The sequence below is a fragment of the Nelumbo lutea genome, chromosome 4 (genome assembly GCF_056320005.1).
Source record: "Nelumbo lutea isolate HS-2025 chromosome 4, American lotus-T2T, whole genome shotgun sequence".
Classification (NCBI taxonomy): Eukaryota; Viridiplantae; Streptophyta; class Magnoliopsida; order Proteales; family Nelumbonaceae; genus Nelumbo; species Nelumbo lutea.
This window is the reverse complement of record NC_142687.1, coordinates 92,999,988-93,027,767: the sequence shown is the minus strand read 5'-3', so window position 1 is coordinate 93,027,767 and position 27,780 is coordinate 92,999,988. Positions and strand designations below refer to the sequence as shown.

At 38.8% G+C, this 27,780-nt stretch overlaps 1 protein-coding gene across 1 annotated transcript; it reads right to left on the bottom strand.

The window, feature by feature from the left end:
- Window positions 1-2,734: 2,734 nt before the first annotated feature.
- Window positions 2,735-9,072, bottom strand: LOC148861850 (putative LRR receptor-like serine/threonine-protein kinase At1g67720). Its single transcript, XM_088986180.1, has 10 exons — window positions 8,558-9,072; window positions 7,929-8,475; window positions 6,739-7,202; window positions 6,159-6,294; window positions 5,995-6,066; window positions 5,843-5,911; window positions 5,482-5,553; window positions 3,317-3,388; window positions 3,173-3,234; window positions 2,735-3,090 (listed from the first exon to the last, which is right to left on the bottom strand). The coding sequence occupies exons 1-9, from the start codon at window positions 8,634-8,636 to the stop codon at window positions 3,186-3,188; spliced, it is 1,560 nt and encodes a 519-aa protein (XP_088842306.1). The 5' UTR covers window positions 8,637-9,072; the 3' UTR covers window positions 2,735-3,090; window positions 3,173-3,185.
- Window positions 9,073-27,780: the final 18,708 nt, after the last annotated feature.

Below are 27,780 nucleotides of genomic sequence, written 5' to 3'. Positions count from 1 at the left end.
ACAGATTGGATAGTCCCGACATTGAATTGGATTGATCCAAAATGGTAAGTATTCATCAAATTGGACTGGACCTGGTCCATTTGTAATGAACTCATATTGGACTGGATCGAATTGGACCAAATTCGGACCAATTGACACCCCTATCTGGGTGTTCCCAGTAGTAGTACTGTTAGGCTGAGAATCACATGCTGCTACATTGGCTGTGTCCTTGTACCTTGTTTGACTCCTGACTTTTAACTACCCACTTTGGCTTCCCAATAAGACCCCAACAAGTCTCACGTGAATGCCTAGATTGTTGGCAATGGGTACACCACAACTTATCCTTGTAATCCCCCTTCTTATAGTCATCCTCACTACATTGCCACCACCCTTTGCAGCCAAAGCAATCTGTAACTCCCCCCCGGTTGTAACCATCACACTTCTGCTTTTCTTAGATTGTATTATGGCACAAACTTCTTAGACTGAAGGAAGATCACTACTCCCCAAAATCTGAACCCTTAGAGGTTCATACACTGGGTTCAGTCGCAACAAGAATGCAAACACCCACTCCTGTGAAACTAACTTATTGTGCACCTTTGCATCATCATCATTTTTCCATTCAATTGTTTGGTAGTGATCTAACTCCTACACGGAGGGTTGCATACAAGCTATGGTCCCCCTACTTATAGATACAGGATTGGACCTGTAATTGATAAATCTTTGCATAGTGTCTTTGCTCTGAATAGGTTGATTTAGATTTTCCCCTGTTGTAACATACAGCTTTACTCCTTGGACCATTCCAGATAATTTAATCCATTCAATGGGGTAATACGCAAAAGGAAATTCATGTTGTCAGCCCCTTCGGTAGATGTTCCCTGAGGTGATGTAATTCCAGACAATGCAGAATCGTCAGTTGCCGATCAGTTGTTCACTCAAGCACCCAACCACCAAAAGCACAGCGAACTCAATAAACAGAACCCAGCACAGGCGATGGAAAAAATTAGGGACGAAACCAGTAAACCCTAGTCAAATAATAGGAACTGTTGAAGCCCTTCTCACACACTGGCTATACAGCCAAAAAACAAGTTTTGCTCATCACCAACACTGCGCACACTGCTCGTAGCACATACCTGTTGTGCACATGATCACACGATCCACTACAGCAACAAGAGAAAGGCACACGACCCTAAAAAAGACTGTTTACAGCATTTGGCTACCACCAATTGATTCCCTTGGCATTGGGGCCAAGAACAAAAGAGAATGAGAGATGTACGTTTGCTGGTTTGATCAGTCATAAGGAAAGAACTTTTTCCAAAGTTCAGGAAAAAATAGGAAAAGGATTTGAAGGGAGAAGTCGATCTGAGATCTTCTATTGCCCAAGAAGATGCTCTGATAACATATTCTTCACCAAAGAATTAGGCCCCGTTTGATTGCAGTAATAGGTTTCTGGAATCGGAATCATTCCGATCCAACTATTTGGTTGGGCAGAATCCCATTCCTATTCCTGCTGGAATGGCACTCCTCTCCATTTGAGGGAAAGACCATTCCCTGCCCCTCGGGAGTGAAATCTCATTCCTGTTGATTCCAATTCCCATCCTTATTCCTATGTGAACCAAACAGACTATGGGAATGGACCATTCTGATTTCAATTCCAAAAGATTTTGATTCCAATTCAAGCCAAAGAAGGCAAAAATCTTGTTTGACAGCATCCTTTGTATTGTTTATACTTGAGGCTTAGTTTGGAAGGAGTACAAATACAAATATGTATACAAATACAGACAATATTATAAAATATAAGGTTTTGCACTCTACATATTTGCATTTGTACTCCTTCCAATCTGAGCGTAACTGAAAAAGAAACAAGAGTGACCTTGCAGTACAAACTATCATAAAAAACATGTAAAAAATCAACATTATCAATAGTTAGTTTGTTGTTGATCAATTTTGAATGCAATTAGCGGATCGTTATGTCTCTTGCTACCTCCAAGTTACCATTGGTCAAGAATTGTCTTTCCCTTTGTCTCCCTATGACTCCATGCTTAAGCTTATGGGAGTTAGACAAGCTTCACTTTCTTGAGCAACCCAAAAATTAATGTAAAACGTGAGAATGTAATTTCAAGTTGCCCACTGAAACAACATCCTCTATCTCCAAGGACTGCTCTAAGAATAAAGATTCTTGCAAACATTAGCACATGTGCAATAGAAATAGAATCCAGACCCATGGTCCTAAGAAACCATGGAAGGCATTGAAGTGGATTGTCATTATATATGAAAAACTCTTTTTGATGAAATCACTACCTTTTGACATGAAATCCTAATAACTTTTATATTCAACATATTCGTTACGTATTGTGCAATATGCACTGATATGTTGTGATATTCTGAACCTTGAACTTGAGAAGGTTTCAACAGGGCCAGTAGAACACTAGATATGCTATACCACTTTTTTTTTTTTTGTGTGTGATATCCATGTTCATTATAATATTTTGCACATATAATAACAAAGTTATACATCCTAAGTGTAGCTTCTTATTATAAATTATAACTCGACTTAACCCAACTCAATTGATAGTGAAATTCGGAACTTCCTTGCAGTTGATTTAAAAGCAATCGCCCATTGATTCATTCGACCTTTCCTCTCCTAGCCATGTGTCTAATGCACTGCCAGGCATTTGTAAAAAGGGAAGAAGTGATTACACCACGTTCTGTGCAACAAAAACTAAAAATGAAGTATGATATATATAAACATGGCGAATGAAAATAAAAGTCATATATATCCAATTATGTCAAATTCTAGCTTCAAATACATGAAAGATGTATCCATACTGCATAAAGAAAAGCAAGAGAAACATTTACAGAGGACATAGGACTTTCTAAGTCATTCATCACTGGCAAATATTTGTGAGAGGACGCCTTGAAGCTTGCTGAGCAGAAAAAGAATCAATCTGACTGTGTACAGCAATCCGCATGTACATTGGTGCTCCAAATTGCACTAACTATGTCTTATTTCATCAGTATTTTACAGAGGTGCCAAACCGGGTGAAATTCCAATTCTGATACTTGAAATATGCATCTCTAAAGCACCCACAGAAATTTGTAGTAGAGTTGACTCTGGAATTCATAGAAAGAGGAATGAATTTAGTCTTGCCAAAGATACCAAGGCTCTATTAATTTCAGCACTATTATATTTTACCTTCATGCACAAATTAATTTGTTGGAGGAGGCGCTTGCACTAAAAATTGGTTCCCATAAGTCCTAGGAGGAAAATCAAATCAATTAATAGGTTTATCTTTAGTTAAATAAAGTGCAATCATAACTCAAGGATGTTCTGACTCACTTAAGGTTCAGTCCAGGTTTTACTTTAAGGCTGTTTGGGACTTCACCTCCAAGTTCGTTGTTTTGGAGGAAGCTGAAAACACAAAGGAACAATGACAGTAAGCATGTCAAGTCTCAAAATGATCTGTCAATTTCTATTACTCAATAAATAGAAAGATAAGTTGACACCTGAAATAAAATCCAGGAGGATTGACTAGTTGAGGTTATTCTTTATGGAAATAAATCAACACAAATGTAGATACCAGTCATGCATGGTTACGGATAACATAAGAATATTTAGTCAGATTGAAATGTGGTGATATTCCACCATAGAGGAAGGAGATAAGACTTATGAGGGAGCAAAAAAATAAAATAATTGTATACATAAATACATATACATGTATACTTACTAGAAAAAGGATTACACTACTTAAAAGTGTGCTAAACTGCTAATTTTAGGACATCATCAAATAACTAGACCATTGCAATAAAGGGATCATACAAAGCAGCATTATAATTTCGATTAAGACTAATGCTACAGTGAGCTTCTTATGACAGTGGGTAACCTTGCCTTGAAGAGCATGGTTCTGGTACACTGTATAGGGCTCAATGTTTCATGTGAAGCCCTAAAATATACGAGGCAAGGTACCCACCGTGCACTGGGTAGTTTACTGTAGCCTTAGCATTCCTATTCTTATTAAAACATAGTTTCATCATTTCTAATGATAGCCAATTTTCAAGTAATGACTGAAAATGAGGTGGTGTATAGACAGCAATGACTTGTTTTTAGGTACCACTACCACTTGAATCATTGATGAGTTGGATTAACATAACCTCTCATTCGTTCTTGATAAGGGTGTGGTGGTAGTAATGGATACCAACTTGTTTACGGAAGAACACCCAAGAAATTAACTTCAATTTGCTTCAAGTTTCAAGAAAGATGAAGAGTAAGTTCCCAGGAGAAAGTATTTCTGATTCATTAACATGCATACATTTTGTCTGAGCAAGAATCCAATGTATTTCTGGAGCAAGAACCCCCCCCCCCCCAACACACACACGAGATTACATGGTCTTTTACTTAGTGTCTCTTCTCATGTATAGAGTGAAATGAATCAACTCAAAAACAATGAAAAGGTCATATAACTGAAGGCAAATACACCATGATGTCAGTAAGCAAATCAGTTAAAAAAAATGGAAAAAAAGAGTCCAATAGAACCAAATTCACAACTGGTGAACCATTTGCAGGCTAAATAGACAGAAAATATCATCAATTATCAAGTCACAAGGTTATTAAAAGAAAGACATGGTACCAAACGGGTGGCAGGGTTAGTTTGAATGATGTTCAACCATAAATCAGTTATCAGCTAGAGATAGATAAGAAAGCAGTTTCAGTCAAGAAACCAATAATAGAGTTTCCAGTATGCCTCTGGTTTTTTAGATTATTATCATCTCCACTTATCAGCACATCCATATTGTTTCTGCAGGTTCTGGAACATGATTCTGGAGAAATTTAAACTGTACTAATTGAGAATCAAACCTATTAGGAGTTCTCAAATTTCTTGGTACAGGAATTGAAATCGGCTGCATTAAAGATAAACTTATGTCTTTGGGAAGATATTGTTCAATTAATAAGAAGAGGTAGCAGGTAGCACAGAAAGGAAGGCAAATTTTCATTATATTATTTCTGTATGGTTTAAAAGGTTAGAGAATCACTTCTAAGAACCTAATGGGACAAAAATGTGGACAATTGAATCCTATAAGATCAAGTCCATGATCAGAGAAACAGCAGATCTTGAATTTGACTGGGTTTTAATTGTAACCTTAAGATCTTATGGTTCCAATAAGAAGATCCAAAAGATAGCATCATTCATCAGAAACTCTATTGGATGTATTTGAGGGTAACTTTAAGCCTTGCAACAACTCCAAGTAAAAAAACTTTTGATGTGAAGTAGTTCTGTGAAGGACCTTAATGAAAGAACTAGCACTCTAAAGGTCTGGAATTCCCATAAGACCATTATAACCATGCATAACAGTAACAAGCAAATCATGGAACAAATCAAATAAAGTGAAAGATCAATTACAATGTCACTGTGTCATATTTAAGAGGACAAAAAGTATAAACATCCATAAATGAAACACTAGTGCAAAGCAAATATATTCATTTAATCTTAAGAAAATACAACTTACAGTTCACGCAGCTTGACAATGTTACCCAGCGACGGAGGAATCACCCCACTAAAATGATTGTCCTCCAAATGCCTTCAGTGAATGATGACAATAAATTAGAGAGGGTAAAGATCAAATAGCACATACACTACTTTACAAAAGTTGCTCTACAGGTTCAAACATAGATCATGCAACCCACAGAAGAGAGAGTGAAGAACTAAACCTACAAGAGTATGATGACTACATTTCACAGTCTAATGGTTGGTGGTCTAGGTCCTAGGGTTTAATAGCCCACGAATCTAGTTACTATGCTGCATCACAAACCTTAAGTTGTTTTAAAAATATCATATTTAAGGGAATAAAAGATAGGCCCATGACGTACAATGTCTCCAGCATCTTTAAATTGCTTAGATCAGGAATTGTTCCCCAGAAAGTGTTATTCCCAAGCCAGCTGTCCAGAAAACAAAAAGGCACTAGAAAAGTCTTGATCATCAAATATTATTCTAAGCAGAACAGTTAAGTTCAAGAATTTACATCTCAGTTAATGCAGTCAAATTGGCAATTTCAGGTGATAGAGGTCCTCTAATTCCCATGCTTGTGAGGTTTCTGGGAAAAAAATAAAAAAGTGAGTTACTTTATAATAATTTAAGTATTGAATGAACCATAGATGGCAATGAATAACAGTAAATCCAACTCACAAAGCAACCACACGAATCCGGGTTCCATAAGAGCAAACTACTCCCGTCCATGAGTATTGGCGAGGTAAACAAGGATCACCATTCCAATCAAGTGGAGGATTTTCTAGACTTTTATTCACTACGTTCAAAGCAACTACTGCAATAGGCAATGCAATGTCATATTAGGCATCTTTTCCAGGAGTTCATTCTCCTGCTCAGGGGAGCCATGCACACATACATGACATAAGTTCCAAATTCTACGGATTGTCTAGTTGACATGCCACTTCTTGGATTGAACATAGCCTAATACTTGGCCAATCTAACAGCTCAATGCAACACAGTATAGAATCAAGGTGTCAGATTGCATCACAGTGTGCCTCTTTTTCCTAACCATTCACCTCACTTTGTCTGTATCTTGCTTAGCCAGTCATGGTATGGCTCTAGTAAAATGGTTAGGTATGTAAAAATTGGTGCAATTTCAAGCTATATTCCATCTAAGAAGTGGCCTAACAAAGCAACAATCCTCGTACAGAAGGTAATCCCTATGAGAAAAGACACCATGTTTGATTAATAAAAAAGTAGAGTCAGTCATGAGTCAAACCATCTCGTGTGAGAGTTCTTCCTCCAAGGGGCAACACATTAAAAACCTCCCCAGCGTTGATCAAAGCACCCATAGCCGACCCAGGAGGAGGAGCCAAAGTTATTGTTGTAAGACCAGAGAGAGGCCATTGTGTGGCAAAAACAGCAACACCAGTTGAAGTCACAGACAGATTGCTGTAATATTGTATTCCATTTATAGCAATGTTTAATACTGTTATATTCCCTAGTGAAGCATCATGATCATCCGCGAAGTACAGAGCAATGTAGTAGGTGGAGTTCGGAAGAGATCTTTGAGGCCATCGCAACTCCCTGGGCATTCCTTGGTCAGACGTTAACTCAGTGCTAAATACCTTTGAGGGTGGAAGATTCCAAATACCAGAACCTGAGAGATTTCTAAAGCTTTGTATTGTAGGACTGATCTCTCCAAATGGCTCCCAGTATCGATCAAATTTGTCATCAGGGAATCTGGAGTTTCAAATTCAAAAAACAAAAAATATTTACATGTTTTCGGTGATAAATGGTTAAAAGGGAAAGGCGCACAATTACTTGCACCAAGATCCCTGGCAGGACAAAATCCAAATTAGTTACAACTTGCAATATAATATTTTTCCTGGAGAAAGCAAATACATTGTGTTTGTAGTTAGTTATCTGGAATACCAATTTCTTTCTAGATTACTATTCTTCCTGGATATTACATATGAAAAGAAATGCCTGCAAGAGAGATATGGTCTTAAAATTTCTTTGTTTGGTTGGTTGATCGGTTCTGAGCGTTGCTTTTCTTATCTTTCTTCTTTCCTTTTTGGTCTTCCTTCTGTTTCACTCTTTCAGTAGAGGATAATTAGACCAGAAACCTTGCATAGAATTCAACATTTATGAACTTCACATTTCTAGTTCTGTATTTACTATAACAGACTGCATATATCTCAACATCAGTTCTTTAATTTTAATTTTCCTCAGTTTCGGGTTCTAACCTGTCACTGTAAGCGGTGGCGTTTCAAATTTTATTTTTTTTCCAATAACAAGGTAAAATCAGTTCAAAGAAAGAAGAAGAAAGTTCAGAGGGCGATACAAGGACATAGCATGATCCCTAATCAATCAGAAAATGAAGATAAAGAGAAAGAAGAAAGGATAAAACACAAGCAGCTCCGTGAACAGAAAAATAAATGTTATATGTAACTTTGCACAACTTACTTGATGAGGGGTCCTCCATATCCAAAACTGTTCCTTGCAACCAAACTCAAACCATATTTCTTGAAATCTGTGGAGTTGTAAAGTGAATTGTCCAAACGAACAACTTCCAAAGCAGAAATGAACGGATCTGAATCCGTATACGTATTTCCAGCAACGCAGATGCTCATCGTCTTCACAGCAGGAAGAAAGACCCCTTCATAGTAAGACCATCTCCCCATGGCGTAATCCTCCGTCGTGTTCACGACGCTCCAGAACGTCCCGTCGACTATCTGATCAAAAACCGGAGGCGAATCTCTGCCATTGACTCCTCCATAGAAGTATGTGGTCCGTACGAGGTATTTGACATTGCGGGTGACCGGCAGAACGTAGCAGAATTTCCGGCGAATATGGCCTTCGAGAGGGAAAGACCGGACGGTGGAGAGCGTCCGGACAAAGTAGGGGTTTTCAGGTATAATTACTGATCTGGGAACTCCCGAGAAGACATACCCGTTGTCAAGGACCCATATATTATCGTAGCGTGCGGTGGCGCCGCAGTCGATGAATAAACCTGAAATGAATAAGGGAACAGAGAATGAATTGAGATAATGAAGTTTAAATTCAGGGAGACGGAGTGGAGATCGAACTACTACCTGTAGGCCTAGAAGGTGAGGATTGAGAATATACTGCAACGAATAGAGCGCAGAATAAGAAGAGATAGAGAGGCGACATGGTCGAGAAGGTGAAAGAACATGAGATTGAGAGACGAAAAGAAAGATTTACACTTCTACAGAAAGAGAAAGAGAAAGAGAAAGAGGGGTGGTTAGGGTTTGAAGAAGTCGTTGATGAGTTGAGGAATAAAGCTCGGTTCCTTCTGTTTCTTTCTTACAGGCGGAGATGAGATGACTGGGTAGAGGAACGCGGGAAAAGAAAAAACCAGGTCAGGTCAGAAGCGGCGGTAGTTAACTAAGGGATTAGGTACACTTTTTTTAAAAATATTAACGGTCATCATCAGTACAATAGATAATGGAAACAAGGTTTGGATTAGGGTCCCACACTCCGACTGACTATATTGGAGGTCAACGATCAAATACCGTCCGATACATTGGAAATCGCTTATAGTTGGTTTGTAGGTAAAATGAATCCGTTGGTTTTGGCCTCTGCATCCACCTTCCTATTCTAGATCACTTTGTATATAACTGTAAACCCGCAACGGACACGAGGAGAGTGGATAAGGTAACCTACTCGATTGTTGCCCCAATCCCCACTCACCCCTCACATCTGCGCCCCACGTGCACATCTCAGCGTGCATCGAAACATCTCCGGAAATTATGATTGGGAGATGTTTTCAATACACGGTTGATATGTGCTGTGGGGTGCCAGTGGGACGAGATCACTTCGGCTGTTTGGCAACCTGGCCTCTTCACATCTCCGCCCATCTACCAATATACGGCGGGATGTGCTGTGGGGCGTTGTGGGGCGGAGATGTGAACTCCCTTACCTGGTCTGCGGGCTCATTCATAATAGGTTTCTAAAACAGTTCAGGCTGTTAATTTTTTAAAAACAGCCAAAACGAGTTCTATGAGGCCCAAATGTGAATTCCCCCCGAGTCTCAGACTTGAATAGTAAACACAAATTGGTGTGTTAAAGCTTGCTGGGACCTCATTAGTTAGGACTTAGGAGTTCGGATCTGCTTCTTACACCGACCTCACAATATGTTTTGGCTGCACATCGGGAATATCTTTCATACTTATATTTATTATTCAATGTTTTCAATATGGAATGTGGTTGTAAGGTTAGTGTGAGGTGCATTTTGTGAGGAGTTGATCCCAATTTATTAGTTAAAACTCACTTTCGCTGAGAGTGCCACTGTGACCCATCACTATTGAAACTCCAAGTTTCGAGCTGTTGCCCATAAAATGTTGGCAACATCATGTGTCAACTATACATACATCATCATTATTGATATTGTTCGATCTGAGGTGTTCCAAACCGATGACACGATAAGATAATCCTGCCAACTAGACGGAGGCTAAGGTGGATGACGAAGTTGTGCATCGAGATCTGCAACCAGGGGAAAGGACGGAAGCCCGAGGAGTTAATCCCCAGATAGGTACTCTGACACTCAAGTCAGTTGGGTAGAGAAGGAGGTGGCCAAGCCAAGTATGTTGAAGTAGCGCTAGTCTGAGCCAAAAAGATAATGCAAAGAGGTATTCAAAGAGTGTCATCCCAAAGGTCCTTTACCTTGAGTGGGGAATACCTATTTGTAGTTGGGTGTTTGTGTTCCAGATGGATAAGGCTTCTGGGGTTGTTGAGATGAGGTCGTCTATCGAGGTCTTTAAGAGGTTTCCTCTTTCCCGGCAGAGTCCATTTTCTTGTCCGTGCAAGACACTCCTTCTTAGTCATGCTTTTTTGTCATATGTGGTGTCGACATGGCTAGAGAGAGAGTGGCCATGAAGATTGCCACGTGGCATCTTTGGCCAACTCAACCGTGACCTGAACAATTATCATTCATACCTTATTCCAATTATGTGGGGTCAATAGATAAATCCTGTTTGGCCAATTTGTTTTATTTAAGTTCATATTGACCGCTAAATTGTTAGTATTTAAATCATTTATTACTAATTCTACAGTCTTTTTTGGCCTATTTGAAGGTTCTAATCGGCATAATTGGTGGTTTTCTGCTCTCTCTCATTTTGTTGCCTAATGAATTATTCCTAAATTCCTATGATAATTTCATTGCTAAACTTATCATTTCTAGTTTTTCACTCATTAAGATATAACAACTACTCAGTTGCATATCAAGAATATCTCCCTATAAATTATAACAAAAAGCATAAGCTATTTTTGATATGTGAATGTAGTCTTGTAGCTAGTAGATCTGAACCTTCTCTGTGGCCCTGAATGAAAGTGGCAAGAAAGAATGAAAAATTATGCTGCCAAACAAAGATGATATTGATTTTTTTATATGATATTGATTGATTGGTTACAAGTTAGGTAGGAAGAATGATTAGATATGATGCATGACTTGATGATGCATAAAAAACTTTTCTTTTTTTTTTTATGTTTTGGTTTGCTGCAAAATAGGTCTTGATATATAGAAAACTAATATTTTTGATACAACTGTGTAGTGCTACCAGGACTTAACCAGGGTGCGCCTTTGTATTAAAATCTAAGGCCTAGACTGACCTAAATTTTTTCTTTCAAAATTTCTAGGACCAAGTTAAGAGTAGTGTCATAAATGCAGTCAGCGAATTCTTCTCCTTAGGTAGAATGTTAGTTGAGTTAAATAACACCTTCCTAGCCTTGATCCCCAAGTGTAGGAACCCCAAAGACCTTTCTCTTTTCTGGCCCATCAGTCTTTGCAACACTTCCTATAAAATCATTGCGAAGATCTTGGCAAATAGATCAAAGAAAGTAATGGACTCTATCATTGGGCCCTTTTAGGGTTCTTTCATCCAAGGAAGGCCGATCTCTAACAATATTCTAATAGCTCATGAGCTTCTCCATCATATGAATTCTAGCAGGAAAAAGGATAAAATTATGGCTATCAAGCTCGATATGACCAAAGCCTATGATAGGGTATAATGGCCTTTTCTTTGATCAGGTCATCGAAGGATGGGTTTTGGCCCAAAATGGAGAAACTAGATATAACCAATGTGTATCTATTGTTAGTTACAAGGTTCTAGCAAATGGTTCCCCTAACCAGATCATCCATCCCACTACAAGCCTTCGTCAAGGGGACCCACTATCTCCTTTCTTGTTTCTCCTGGCCTCTGAAGTGTTGTCTTCAAACATAGAGCATCTCCAAAATGAAGGTATAATTGAAAATTTTATTTTTATTTTTTATTTTTTTTGAAAATTTTGGTTTCTTTTCTAAGTAAAATTGTAAAATTAAAATATTTAACTTTCCTATGAACTTTGGGAATTAGGAACTATTTAAAAATTTAAGAAATGAGAAATCTAAGTTATTTAATACATAAATAAAAAAAAAATACTTAACCAAATTGAAATAAGAATGATGGAATAGAAAATTGGAAGAAAAATATGAATTTTATTTCATTTAAATTTGAATGGTACAAATTAGTGAATTACAAATACAATGATTGGATCATTGCATACTTGAATGAATGAAATATAAAAATGGAATAAATTAATAAAATATAAAAAATACAATATGGTTACAAATTGAAAATACAAAATTACATTGTTAAAAAATATAAATATATATCAAATAAATTAAATAAAATTAAAAAAAATTTACAATAATTTGAAAAAATGAAAAATTCTACAAGTAGTCAAATTCATGAATCATCATTCATGACTTTCATCATCTACTTCGGGTGAAATGTTCGGTGTTGTATCATGTCCTCCCTTGTCTTGTAATTTATCTTCTGCATGTAGCCAATCCTTGAAGAAGATGCACATCTCTATGCTCTCATGGTTCATGCAGCTTCTTTTGTCATCCAGCACTTTGGTACCTACACTAAAACAAGACTCCGATGGCGGTGAGAACTGAAGGGGTTAGTAAATCACACCAAAGGGTGTGATCCAGCAAACCCTTCTTTTGTCATCCATCACATTGTAGACACCGAAAGGGCTATAGTATATCACGTGTCATGGCGGCGAGAACTGGATAATTTTTCAAGTATTCACTCCACTAGGCTAAAATATCAAAATTATTTGATACTTCACCTAAATTAGAAAAATTTGCTTGCAAATAAAAATTAAGTTCAGTAAATGAACTTGTTGTAGAACTAGCAGATTTATGCCTTCTACTTATTAAATAAAAAAACTTTTCTCTTCTATTACTAGGCTCAAAGTTAGAAGGAGAAGAAGAAGAATATGAACATTCAAATTCAGACAAATTATACATTTCAAATAATAAATTATTAATTTCTTCTTTTTTTATTTTCTATATCAATATTCATATTTTCATAATATGTTTAAGGTAAAATATCTAAACCATCTTTCCTAATCCTAGGGTCTAATATTGTAGCTAAACAATTAAGGGGAGAAATATTCTCCCAATACTTTAATAAATTTATTTTCCATAATTTCAATAATACATTGAAATTGTGGACTATTCCTATATTTGGCAAAACAATCACTAATTACCATTAATTGATATGGTAAATTACAACTAGCTGGATAATAAATTCCGGATAATTCATTTGTTGCATCATAAAAATGTTTTAAAAAATCTCTTATAGAGACTATCATTTCCTAGTCTTCTTTAAATGTCATATCATTAGGCATTTTAAATTATAAAAATCAGAAAGAATTTGATTATGAGATATACAACTTTCTAACATAGCATAGGTAGAATTCCACCTATGCTTTACATCTAATATAAAATGTTTATATTTTAAACCATAATTTTGGCATAAATATTTAAATTCTTGTTTTCTTGCCCCTAAACTTTATATATATATATATATATATATATATATATATATATATATATATATATATATATATATATATATATATATATATATATATAACACAGATTCTAATTTTTGAAATATGATTTGAAATAATATTCAAGGCATCTTGAATACATAAATTTAAGATGCGACATGAACATTTAATATGAAATAATTTACCATTTAAGCATTGTTTTAATTGATATTTTAAAATATTTATTGCAGAATCGTTATTGCTAGCATTATCCATAAGCATGCAAAGTATTTAAAATACTTGCAGCAATAGTTGGGCCACTATGTGGCCATTCAAACTTAGTAAAACTTAAAATTCTTTTATTCAAAAGCCAATTTTCATCAATAAAATGGTTAGTAACGCAAATATAACTAATATTAAATTTGGATGTCCAAACATCCGAAGTAATTGCAACTTTAGAATTAAGATTTGCTAACAAAGAAATTAAATTTTGCTTATATGAATAAAAAATTTTTACAGCATCAATTCTTATAGTATTCCTATAAACTTTTTTATATTGTAGGCTTACAGAACTATGCAACCATTTTTCTAGCTTTGCATCTTCAGTTAACATAAATGGTTGTTCTACATGTACAATATACTTAGCAAGTTATTGTCTCATTTTTTCTTGTGAATATCTAAAAGTACCAAAACTAGTCCCTCTCCCAATATGTGTTTGGGTTGTTTCTCTCCCTTCATCTTCCTCTCACTCATGTGTGAGCAGATGTCTGCTCAAGTGACCTGTACCACCCTTGCTACAATAAATTAAGTCTTTCCTACATTTTTGGTAAACGTCCCTTTTCCCCTTCTCCTTAATATCCTCTACTTTGAAAAATTTTCAAACCGGGCTACTTAGCTTAGAAGCCTTCCTTTTTCCTATAGTACTACTACTACTGGGGGTGAGAGTTCCACTTCCATCGACATCAAACGCATCAGTGCTAACACTAATACTATCGTGATGCGATTGAATGTCATCCATGGTGAATATGTTGGGGAATCGGTTTTGAGAAGGGCCAGTCATTTTTTTTTAATTCTAAAAAGATAAAAATTAATCTAATTAGATTTACTCGGATTACTGGTTCAAAATCCCAACTTGATTTCAACGGTTGAAGGCTTTCAACGTCAAAGCCTCCCAGATTGAGATACTTGAGCTGGTTGAGCAAGCCTTCTTTTCGTTGAAAGTTGAAAGTTCGATAAAGTTGAGACTTGAGAATTGGAGAATGCAGAATCAAACAATCAACTAATCAGAATTTCTCAAATTGCAGATAATTGAGAATGTATAAGTATGAGAGAGAGAGAGAGAGAGAGAGAGAGAGAGAGAGAGAGAGAGAGTTAAGAGAATTGTTGAATTGGTGTGATGATAATGGTGGAGGATAGGGCTATTTATAGGAATTGAGCATAATTCAATTGCCCAACATACCAAAAAAAACTATCTATTATTTAGTTGTTGGGAGGGGTATTTTGGTTATTGTAAAGTTACTTATAACTTTACCCAAATGCCCCCTAAACTAGTTGCTATATAGTTGTTGGGGGGGCATTTATGTCATTTTCAACCCCCCCATAAGCAATACAGAAATACCCCCCTAATATGGCTGTTTATAGCTGTTGGGGGGGGGTATTTCTATAAACCCCTCAAAAGCTGAAACTAGCCCGTGCTTCATGCCGTGCTTTGCACGGGCCGAGCGTGGCCCATTATGGGCCTAGAGGGCCGTGCCAGGCCAGGCCATGACAGGCCACAGGTGGCCCAACCCAATTTACACCTCTAGTCTAGGTATAACTCACCTCTTATTTGCGGATGATAGTCACATTTTTATAAAGGCCTCCATTAAGGAAGGAGATGAGATTCTAAGGGTTCTTAACCATTATGAAAAAGAGGATCCAAAGAATGCTCTCCAAAGCTCTTGCTTCCAAAAGAGTGACTAAACCTATCAAGTATCATGGTCTACCAGCCAGGCAAATCAAAGAAAGAGGCTTTCAATTATATCAAAGAAAAGGTCATGGGTAAGGCTCAAGGATGGAAGGAGCAACTCCTTTCCCAAGCTGGAAAGGAAATCCTTATTAAAGTTGTAGCGTCAGCTCTCTCAGTGTACTCAATGTCTTGTTTTCTCCTCCCTCAAGCAATTTGTGATGATATAACTAAAGCAATGAGACAATTTGGGTGGGGATACAAAGATAATAACAAGAAAACCCATTGGATCAAGTGGGATCTATTCTGTAAAGCAAAAAAGGAAGGTGGGATAGGGTTTAGAGACCCAAAAAGTTTGAACTTGGCTCTCATGTGCCTGGCTAAGCAAGCTTGGAGAATCGTGTCGAACCCAAACTCTCTCCTCGCCATGGTGCTGAAAGGCAGATACTTCAAGAATGGGTCTTTCTTCCAGGCAACAGTTCCCCCGTGCAGTTCTTTGGGGTGGAGAAGCCTTATTAAAGGTAGGGAGGTTCTTCAAAAGGGCCTATTTTGGCAAATTGGTAATGGCAATTCTATAAATTTTTGGACAGACCCCTGGCTCCTAAATCTAGGTCTTCAGATAGCTATAACTGCTCGTCTCTCCATTGTCATGGTTTTTTCCATTTTTCTTTCATATAGCATAACTTGCACCAATTGTATGAATACAAAATTTGCATCACTCTGTGAGTGCAAGGCTCAAACGGGTGTCTTGATGCTTTGAACCTTGTGTAGGTGTTTGGTAGCATGGTGATGTATGACCATTGTATTTGTACCTGATTTCCGTATTGGAAGATGGAAAAAAGGGCTGAGCTACAGCTGGCAATTGGGTTGGGTGGATCGGGTTCAGGATGGGTTAATACATTTCGGGTTGAATTTCGGGTTAAGTCGGCAAGTGCTAGGCCCTGACCCTAAATGTTCAGATTATGGTTGATCCACAGGTCAATTTGGGTTATCTAAAAAAATAATTGAAATTAAAAAAAAAATAAAGAAAGAATACAAGAAAATGCCATAACAAAAAGAATTAGCCTTAAAATTCCAAAAATAAAATAAAAATCTTGAACATTTAACAATTCAAAGAGTATACAGTAAATAGTAAAAATTAAAGAGAGGGAATTTTTAACAATACATAAACAATCCTAATTAGACCTAACAATCAGGTTAGTGAGTTGACCCATAACCCAACCCAACCCAAATTTTTCCGAAGTGGGTCACGTCGGAGCATTCTCAAATATTCAGATATCTAAATATGAAACCCTAACCTTGTTTTTTCAGGTTGGGTTGGGCCGAGTTTACTGATTGAATCAACTTTTTCCAGATCTAGGCTGAGCACAAAGTGTAATACGACATTTGTTTATTACTTTTAAATTTTAATTATATACAGGGGCCACATAGAAGAAAACTCTCCTCTCTCCAGCATGAGATATTTGAATGATATTTTTTCTAAGTTTAAAAGTGAATTTCACATAAGCTGAGATAAGAGGCAGCATAAAATGTTTGTACATCAGCCCAACCAAATTGAATTATGGTTTGGTAAGGTCTAAAGGCCTGTTTGGCACCAACATGATGAAGAAGTGGATATGCAACGCAAAGATAGTAAACACCTCATGTTAAGAGTTAAAAACAGGTATCACATGTTTGCGCAATTGCAGCGCACCCTAAGAGATATCCAAGTGGGTGTGGTACCAACGCGTTGCGTTCTCATGCTGATTTCATGACAATCACTATATAGGTATATGTTTGGCATCGATGATGCTGATGTATAGGTTAGAAGCACCATTTTCTGAAAAAATATTGTCTTTTTTTTTGTTTGGAAATGTTGCTGCTAGGTAGGACATTTCCTAGAGAAACAACAATGTTTTATGTTTGGTACCAATGCTCCAAGAAATGTTTTCAGCATTGGTACTCATTATCCAATGCCACGTCACTACCACCTCATATTCATGTTGGCAACAACGAGTTACAACTCCAGAAAACGCCAGATTTGGCATTACTCCAAGCCATGCCTTCCCGATTTCTAAGGCATGACTTTGAACACTGTTTTTTATGAAAAAACGGTTTCAAACAAATGTCCATTTCCTGGAGCATTGTTTTTCTAACGTGACGCTGATGTGGTGCCGTTTTCTAGAGCAAGGCAACAATGCCAAATAGACGCTAGGTGATTTGACATTAACATCCCAAAACTTATTTTGTTGAATATGTTTTAAATAAAATGAAAATGCCAGAGTTTACCTTGAGCGCCATGCATGAAGGTGTTGGAAGAACGCCAAAAACGATGTTTCTTGCGTATCTTTCCCACTCCACTCATCCTATGTGGCACCAAATGTTCAACCTGAAATACTGCAGTACCAAACACCAATGCAAATAAACTTGCATTGATGCAAAACTATGACACTGCAAATGATTTGAGTGTAAATTTTGGCCTATTTTTACTTCAAATTTTAGCTTATTTTGTTTGATTGCAGTGTAAATGAAGTAAATTAAGGTATGAAGAAGAATAAAATAAAACCCAAAACAAAATTAAACGAGAATTTACATTTTTTTCATTTGCGCTCTCATGCAGTTGTACTAGTACAAATAAAATTGCACTGCAACCAAACACAACCTAAGGGGGTGTTCCACAACATGAAAAAGTTGTTTTTGTTTTCAAAAACAAAACCAACCATGCTATCCAACACCCCTTTAAATTGCAACAAATGTTCCAATATGCCTGAAATTCTCATCAAATGTAAGTGTTTTGAGAGAGACCCTAACACGGGAGATTATCACTCATTGGCTTGAAAATTCATATTATTGAACATGGACTTTCTATTTTGTTATATGTAAGGATAAATCTATGATACTGGAAAGACATGATACTAGAAGAGTTTTAGCTTTGACCAGTCAACCCATCTTTAAAAAATGTCTTAAAATTTCTGATTAGTAACGGCTGTTTAATGGTAGGTACTAAATTGACACGTTTTGAAAGTTTTGATACTAAATTGTCATATTTTAAAGTTAGGAGACCAAAGTGGCACTAGGCCCAAAGTACAGGTACTAATAAGAAATTTCCCCCCTTTTTTTGCTCCAAGGGACTACACAACATGGGTAGCCCATCCCCCAAACCCAAAACCCCCCAACCGAGATGTAGGCAGGATTGATCCCAAGTCTCTGTTACAACCAGCATGAGACCTTACCAACTAACGGATTGGCACCTTGTCACCCCTTATCCCCATTTGATTAGTTATTAGACTTGTTCGTTCAAATTTTGGAAAAAGCTCAACCTAAGGCCTAAGCCCAACATATGAATAGATTTAGGGTAAATTTCTTAAACTACCCCTACTGTTTGGTTAATTGACAAACAGTACCCTTATTGTTTAACTATTGTCTTATAATAACCCTAAGTTTTCTAACAATTGACTAGCTCACCCTTACCGCTAGCATCCGTTAATTTTCCATTAAAATCTGTATACACGTGACACTATGTGACTTTTAAATTTTTTAAAACCCAATATTAGCCTCATCCCTTTCCTCTGGACCGGAAGCCCCTACCTCCTCTAGACCTGGCAATTGGGTTGGGTGGGTCGGTTCGGATTAGGTCAAGGTATTTCGGGTTGATTTTGAGCGGGTTGAATTTTGGGTTGGGTTGTCAAATGCTAGACCCTAACCCTAAATGTTCGGGTTAGGGTTGACCCATGGGTTAATTCGGGTCATCCCAAAAAATAATTGAAATTAAAAAAAAAAAGAAAAATTACATGAAAAATATTAAAATTAAAAGAAATAACCTTAAAATTCCAAATATAAAATAAAAAACTTGAACATTTAACAATTTAAAGAGTAAACAACAAAAAGTAAAGACTAAATAAAAAAAAATTAAAGAGTGGAAACTTATAACAATGCATAAATAATCCTAATTAGACTTGATAATCGGGTCAGCGGGTTGATCCATTACCCAACCCAGTTTTTTTGAGTCGAGTCATTTTTACATTCGAGTAACTAAATATGAGACCCTAACCCTGTTTTTTCGGGTTGGGTCGTGTCGGGTTCACGTGTTGGGTAAGCTTTTTGCCAGGTCTAACCTCTCTCTCTTCCCTCCATCATTCTCTTTCTTAATTTTCTCCTTCTTCAAATTTGCCATCGCCATTTCAGGTTTTACAAACTTGTTCTCTACAGTCTATCTCCTCACAAGAATGTTGAGGATGATGTCTCTCTCACTTGCAGATCTACAGACAGGTGTGATCTTCTCCTTTTTTAAAGTCGTATGACCATCGGGGAAGGAGAGGAAGAAAGGAGAAATCTTGTTGACGGAAAATATTAGGGAGTTACAAATCTGAGAGGGGATGGAGGAAGAAGAAAATAGGGAGAACGAAGAGGAGAGAGAGAGAGAGAGGTGTTGCTGGAGAGGTCCGTTGACGTTGCAACTTGCAGCAAAAAACAGGGGCGGAAGGGAGGGAGGGAGGGAGAGAGAGAGAGAGAATGAACGGACGGGGAGAGAGAGAATGAATGACACTTGTTACCGCACTTGCCGCAGTTGCTGGCGTTGTAGGCTACATTGGTGCAGCTCCCATGGTAGCAGAGCTCTGCAAATCCACACTTGTGCCCGCACCGCCCACAGTTGTTCTTGTCTCCAAGAACATTATGGCAATGTGTCTTGCAGCACTGAAGAAGCCTGGTCCCGTTGTTCACCGATACCCTATTATAGATGTTGTTCCTAGAGACATCACAGTGTGCACCCTTCCTGATTCTAGCAAGGAACCATTTTCCGGCGAGGGCGTTGGTGAAGGGGTTGTCCATCACATAGTCTTCACTACCTTCTATGTCCTGGGAGAAAATGATGTGAGTGTGTAGGATCAGAACCAAAGCAAGGATTACAGTTACAGAGAAGATGGTGCGAAGTTTGAAGAAAGTGGTGGCCATTCTCTCTCGAGGGAAGGCGTCCATAAGAGTGAGGAGGGCAAGAGACGAACTGGGTATTTGAGAATGTGGCTATCTGATAAAATTAACATTCCATGATCAAAGATTGAGAGAAGTTTCTATTGATCAATCTTGATGGGTTTTAATTATTTGTGCCTTGACAGAACTACAGGAGTCCTTATTGCTTGACCGTAAAGTTGCCGGATGGTTGTGGCGATCTCCTTTTCCAGCGTGAAACGCATAATTAGACACTCGACTCAAGACTATAGAATCGGTGAGGGCAGGTTGAGCCTTGAGGACTTGAGTTAAGTTAAAAAATAGGGATAAAAATTCGCATAGGGTATAAGAGGCATTTTATCTTTTTTGTCCATGTTTAACCGTTTAGGATACACTTAGTATTGTCAGAAACAGTAAGGGTACACTTAGTCAATTTTCAAACAGTAAGGGTAGAATTAGTCAATTAGCTAAACCATAAGGGTAGTTTAAGAAATTTACCCATAGATTTGTTGGTTACCACTTTTATGATACAGGTTGATTGTTATTTTTCTGATCTCATAAGGGAACCCCATACAATGATACACAAGGGTGGTATGCAATGAGAGAGCTCTAATTGGATGAGTACCATTTTAATACTGTATAGTTTGTTATTCTTTTCTTTTTTTTTAAAGATTACTATATAATTTAGGGGTTTTTACTGTTTAGTCCAGTCCTAAAAATCTTAATTCTACCGTATAATTGGAGTAGATACCAACTCGAAATTGATACCAATTCACGGGCGAGTATATGTGTTATAGGTGAAAGTATTTATAATTTTAAATTATTATAGGTCTACGATTAAATTCAGAATTCTCAAGTGGAGTATAGTCAACTTATCCCTATATCAAGTACAACATCTATAGGGATAAGTTGGCGTTTTTGGTAGGAGTTTGAGATATCAAAGGGATTTTATATTATGGGTAATTCATCTAGAAACCCTCTTCATCCTTTTGTATGATAGTTAATGATAAAAAGAAGCCATATATTACAAATTCTATTTGGGATTCACCATAAATCTGAGCTTTCTCATTTGACTTGGTTTTATTTGCATTCAAACAATCGGCTTTACCTAAAGACTATGACTTATAGCGATGTTACATCCGAAGGTCTGTTTGATATGAACCAATATTTTCTTTTTAATTAGGAAAACTCAAATTTAAAATTATATGAGGCCCATGTTATATATTTAGTCTCCCATTTTCAAGTAAATCAATTAATTCATTACTTTCAATAATAAATTATGTATGGGTCAATATCAAGCTCAGACCTATTCCCTACGTGAACACTCCAACACCTATCCACACGATACTACAGTGCACATATGTAAGTGCATGGTTATACCTATATTCGATTGTGTATATTTTTGAAAAAATTGAAGGGTTGGTTTGGTTTTTAATTAACCTAAAAAAATGACAATTAATCGAACCGACCAGTTTTCCGGTTCAATTTTCAATTAACCATTCGTAAATGAAAATTCCACATCACCAAACGGCAAACACCACATAAAACATATTGGCTACTTCACACGTTTATTACATCACAATATCACACAATTTAAGGTTCCTGTTTATTTCAATATAAAATGCAATGAACTTTTGTTAGGGGATGTTTTTAAGCTCACTTTGAGAAAAGTGTAAATGTAAATATGTAGAATGAAAAACTTTGTATATAATATTTCGAAACATTATATTTATACTGTAAATATATTTAGAAATACCATTTACAAAGTTTTGTAGTGTATTGTATTTGCACTCTTCCCAAACTATAAATATGTACAATGCAAATGCAAGTTAATATTTATATTTGTGTTGGCGTAAAAAAATTATTTATATTTGTGTTCTTTCTCAATTGAACCTAAGGAATTTCATGAAATTTATTAAGAGCTTTTCTTTGATTTTCTACTTTTATTTTCTATAGAATCGAACATGGTTGTGTAAATCGTTGTTCAGTTGATGCAATAAAATAACTCTTTTCAAATAGTCAAAATCTTATGTCAATACCTATTGTGGCTACCCGGTTCAGAGAGAGGACGGAGGAATATGGAGTCACCACCTAATTTTTTCAGAATTCGGGAATTTAGGAACACCTGAGATTTTTACAAGAAAAAATAAGGTTTTCTTGATGATTTGTTTCCTTATGGGGTTGAGATTCTTAGGGTCCAGTGACCAAGGCATATGAAAAGGTGTTAAGCACCCCACACACACCTGGTTAAGCCGGCATATACTTTACCAAAATTCCAAGGAAAATTTTATAAGTTTTAGGCTTGAGGAAAAACGCAACAAATGAAAATTTATGAAGTAGCAATCTTAACTATCCAGTTATAAAAATAAACTAACCACAAGCAATAAGAAAATAAGACAACTAAATGATTATAAAACCAACTAAACTATTTAACATGATAATGATTTGCTAAAATAATACTAAAGCAATACAAAATCAAAGCATTGAAAGTTCTACGATAATGGAATTAAGGATTTAAAATTGCAATACTTGTGAAAACTTAGGCCTCATTTGGTTCGTGGAAAAAGGGGTTTGGAATCAGAATTGGAATGGGCTATTCCAATTCCAACTGTTTGGTTGGATGGAATCAGAATTCCATTCCTATTCCTATTAAAATGACATTCTCCTATTTTAGGGAATGGTCATTCCCTACCTGCCTCTCCCTTGGGAATGAATTCTCATTCTTGCTGATTTGAATTCCCATTTCCATTTCTATCTGAACCAAAAATACTATGGGAATGGGCCATTCCAATTCCGATTCCGGAGGATTTTAATTCCAATTACAACTACGAATCAAATGGACCCTTAAAATAACAAGAAAGAGAAGTTATAGCTAACACGCTTTGGTGAAAAAGAAAGTAGCAACCAAATGTTTTGTTTGCAATGTAATGACTATGCAATTACTATATATGCTGAAAATCATAAGAAAAAGAAATTGACTCAATGAACAAGTTATGACACGTTAACCATGCAATGCAAATGATTTAAACCGATAGTCGTTTTAAGCTGAAACACTAATAAGTGTGGATTTGTTAATTGTAGACCTGTTCATGGCCGGGTAGCCCGATGGCCCAGCCCGCACCCTGATTGGGCTTGGTCATGTAATTAGGCCCACGGGCCTGACCTCGGACCTAACACAGTAAGTCCGACTATATTACGGATCGGACTCGGGATTTGTCAAAAAGCTTAGCCCGGTCCGACTCAGCATTATATATTTTATAAAATACATAATATGTATTTTATATATTATATAAAAAATATAAATAATATAATATTTATTGAAATATATATTTATAATTTAATATATACATTTTTTTTTTATTTTTTCTTTATAATTTCTCTCTCTATTCAGCCGCTTCACCTTTATAATTTCTTTTTACGAGGGCCGGGCTCGTTAATCGTAACAAATAAAATCTAAACTCATAAGAAAAAAAACAAAAAAGGAAAACAATGAGACATATGTATACGTAAAGAAAAAGGTGAAGTCCCCACGGTTACCGCAATGAACAACTAAATGGACGCAAGCATGTAGGTGTGGTAAGCGAAGTACTTTACAAACTGTTTTTTTAACACTAGTTGACCTCTAGATTACACTAAAAGAAACTTATGCTCGGAGCTATTTAAAAAGGGTAAGAAAATCTAAAACAAAATCAGCCATAGATCAATTGAAATCCGGCATTGGTTTTATTTGTTAACACTAGCTGACCTCTAGATTACACTAAAAGAAACGTCTGTGCGCACATATCACTCTGTAAGAGAGCTCCTCTCATCTAGTTAAGCTGAGTTGTGTATTGGCCCGGTAAGCTTCACCCCACCCCCCTTCTGTAAGCGCACGCATAATGAACCCTAGAACCGATTTAGGAGAGAAATCTAATGAGAAAACTTTTGGTGGCGACTCTTTCGAGGAGAACTTTGAATCTCTGGAAAAATTACTTATGAAGAAGCTAGTCATTTCAGATGAAGATGTTGAGATGAATGCTCACAATATGGCAAACAAAGAAAGTCAACTTTGTCTCTTGGGGAAAATCATTGCAGATAAGCCTCTGAATATTGCTGGAATAAAGGAAGCTATACAAAAGTCATGGAAACACACGAACAAGGTTTTTCCATTGTTGACCTTGAACAATGAAGTGTTGTTCAAGTTCAATCATGAGGTCGATAGAAATACAGTGTGGAATGGATGCCCGTGGACAGTGAAGGGATATCCGCTAATTCTTCAAACATGGTCTTTGGGTGTAAGGGTGAGTATGATCGACTTTAGTACAACAGTTTTTTTGGGTCCATATTATCGATCTCCCCATTGAGTGAATGACTAAAAGTGTGGAAAAGCAATTATCAAGAGTTGCAGGGAGACCGATAACTGTGGAGACTGTCATTAATAGCCCTTCTGGGGCAATAATGAAGGAAATTGGTCATGGTATGATTTTCAATACGAGAAACTTCCAATCTTCTTTTTTTTCTGTGGAACCCTGGGCCACGAAGAAGCTAGATGCTACACCAAATATGCTTTAGAAAATGACTTAGAGAAAAAAAGGAAAGTCCCTTCCCAAAAAGGAAACTCAAGGGTCGAGTCCATGCTCCTTTGGCCCGTGGCTCTGTGTAAATAATTTTTAAAGCACGACCATGATGATTAAGGATGCAAACTCAGAGATGCCAAGGGGAAGATTTGAACAGCTCCCAAGGAAGAGAGGGTCACCAGGGTGAGGATCCAAATCCATTATCACTAACGATCTATATGGCGCTCAACCAAACGTTACCTCTCTAGAGGGTCAATACAACACTTCCCCAATGAACACCAGCCCTCTGAAAAGAGACGACAGGAACCTGTTTCCCCACCATCGGAAAAACTTTGCAACAGGTAAGTCTAGCCGGCTGGTCCCCGATATGCCGGAGACGGAGAAGGGAATAGTGCAGGTCAGCTTAGTCAACCCTTGGGAATGAAGATCAACAGGGATTGGAGGATGTAGCTCGAAGCACAGATGGCCAAACCAAAGAGCCAGAGCATGTTACTAACAAAAGTATGGAGAAGACTCTCAAAATCCTCCTCAGCCTAGTGTCTTACTGAAATAAGCTATTGCATGTAATGAGCCTCTTTCCAATCTGATGAATGGTGGTTGATGAAGGAAGATTTGGCCCGACCTCTCTATTATGTGACGTGGCAGAAACAACAGCTCGGCAAAAGGGGCCAAGCCTAGGCGGGAACAAGGGGACACACTTCGCCGAATTGACCCTTGTAACAGCTCGAGATACACATCGCCGAACTGACCCACCTTGTAACAGCTCGGGATACACTTCGTCGAACTGACCCACCTTGTAACAGCTCGGGATACACTTCGCCGAACTGACCCACCTTGTAACAGTTCGGGATACACTTCGCCGAACTAACCCACTTTGTAACAGCTCGGGATACACTTCGCCGAACTGACCCACCTTGTAACAGCTCGGGATACACTTTGCCGAATTGACCCACCTTGTAATAGTTCGGGATACACCTCGCCGAACTGACCTGCCCTATAGATACCTCTGAGCTCAAGACCGCCTCGCTCAGCACTTTGCATCACCTTCTGGGCACCAAAACCAAACAAGTCGTACCATGCCTAACACTAGGGAAGTCCGTGCCCGAGGGCGCCACGCCTGACTGACTTGGGATCTGACGTTTGGCAGCAGCACCCTAAACGGCCACCTGCCACCGCCACTGACACCGCCATCTCCAGTTAGACGGTTAGGCAGTGACGGTTCTGTCTCAGCAGAAAGGACGATGGCCGAATTGACAAGCACAAGGGTAATCATACCCGATCTGACAAGGGCCTCGGGACGAGTACACGGAGTGACTATAAGAGCCCCCTGCCCCCCGACAACGGAGGTATGCAAACTTTGCGCTATCTTGTATTACCTTGCTTTTGAAGGATTCTAACTTGAGCTTCGGAGCCTCTACACCGGGTTCCCCCCGGAGCTTTCCCATCTCCTCCGTTTTAGGTTCCCTGCTACCCCGTTCGGAAGCAAGGCAGCGGACAGCTAAGACCAGCCGGATCGCGCTCCATCAATTGGCGCCGTCTGTGGGAAACGCTTCAAAAAGCCTCCCTCCAAACTTCGATAACCCCTTTTTCTTCAAAAAACCCAACACTCATGGCCTCCTCCAGCAACACCGGACGTGGCACGGAGACAAACGCCACCGGGGAGCAACTTCAGGTCCCCGTAGTGTGCGTTGGACAGTTCACCATCCCCCTTTCGGCGGATGGGATCCCCATCTTGAACGTGCCACAAGCAGTGGCACCCGTAAACCCTCCTACCACAAGCGTCCCCTTTCCTCTCCCCATTGAGACAACCTTCACTGAACCAACTGCCGTCCCCCTGGCAGCTAGCCAAAACCGATTGAAGGACCTGATGCAGTGCATGTGGGCAATGCAAGCCCAAATGCAACAGTTCCAGCAACACCAGTTTCACCAGCACCAAGTGCTGCACAACATCTCCCAGTATCACTATCAACAGCAGTTCCCCCAACTGCCATTGAACCAACCACTACTTCCACCTCGCCACCCCGCTCCGAGGCCGGTCAAGGCCTCCCCGCAGGATGGGCGCCCCCGCCAGGCGAAGGCCTCCCGGCCCCAGAACCACCCCAACAGCCAGGCCTCGTCCCCAGGCCGAAGAGAGAAAAATGTCATCCCCGCCTCGCAACCCGCAGGCGGGTCGAGAACCTCGCCCGCGAGGTCGGCACTCTGGCGCTCCAAGCCCGAGCTCCCGCTCACCGAAAACCGATTCAGCGCCCTGGCGGTAGACTACCAGCATTCCGGGCCCATCGAGCTCGGTAACAGGGAGGCCAGCAGTGCCAGCACAAGGCCCGCTCAACGGCGAAGGCGCCGACGAAGTCGCCGAACCGCCACCCGCGCCTTGTCGGAATTCAGAGGCAAAGACACGAGCTCGGACGAGGTAGGGGCTGCCCCGGCTCTCTCCGTTCCTTCCCCCCTCGCATCGGAACTCCTGGCGGTCCCCTTACCCAGAGACTTCAAGCTCCTACCTCTGAACAAGTACGACGGGTCCTTCGACCCCAACGACCACATTGACGCCTTTCAGTCGCAAATGCACCTCGCCAGGGCCAGCGAATCGTGCATGTGCGTGGCCTTTACCACCACCCTCAGGGGGGTAGCCCGCACTTGGTACAGGAACCTGGCCCCCGAGTCGTTAAAGTGCTGGGCCCAGTTCGTGCAAGTCTTCACCACACACTTCGTCACCAGCCGACGGTGTCCCAGAACAGAGGAAAGCATCTTCGGAGTGGTCCAAAGAGAAGGAGAATCGATTCGGGGCTACATCAAGCGGTTCAACGAAGCATGTTTGCAGATACCACGGTTGGACCCAGCAGTGCAGCTCGCGGCGGCCAAAAGAGGGGTGACGCACAAAGAATTCAAATGGCACATGGTGGCCAACTAGCCTGCGACCGTGGCCAAATTCCTCAAACTCGCGGATAAGTTCATGAGGACAGAAGAAGAAATCAACCAACGAACCGAAGGCGGGAACGAGAAAAGAAAGAGAGAAGGTGAGCTCTCCAACCCGGTGAATAGAAAAAAC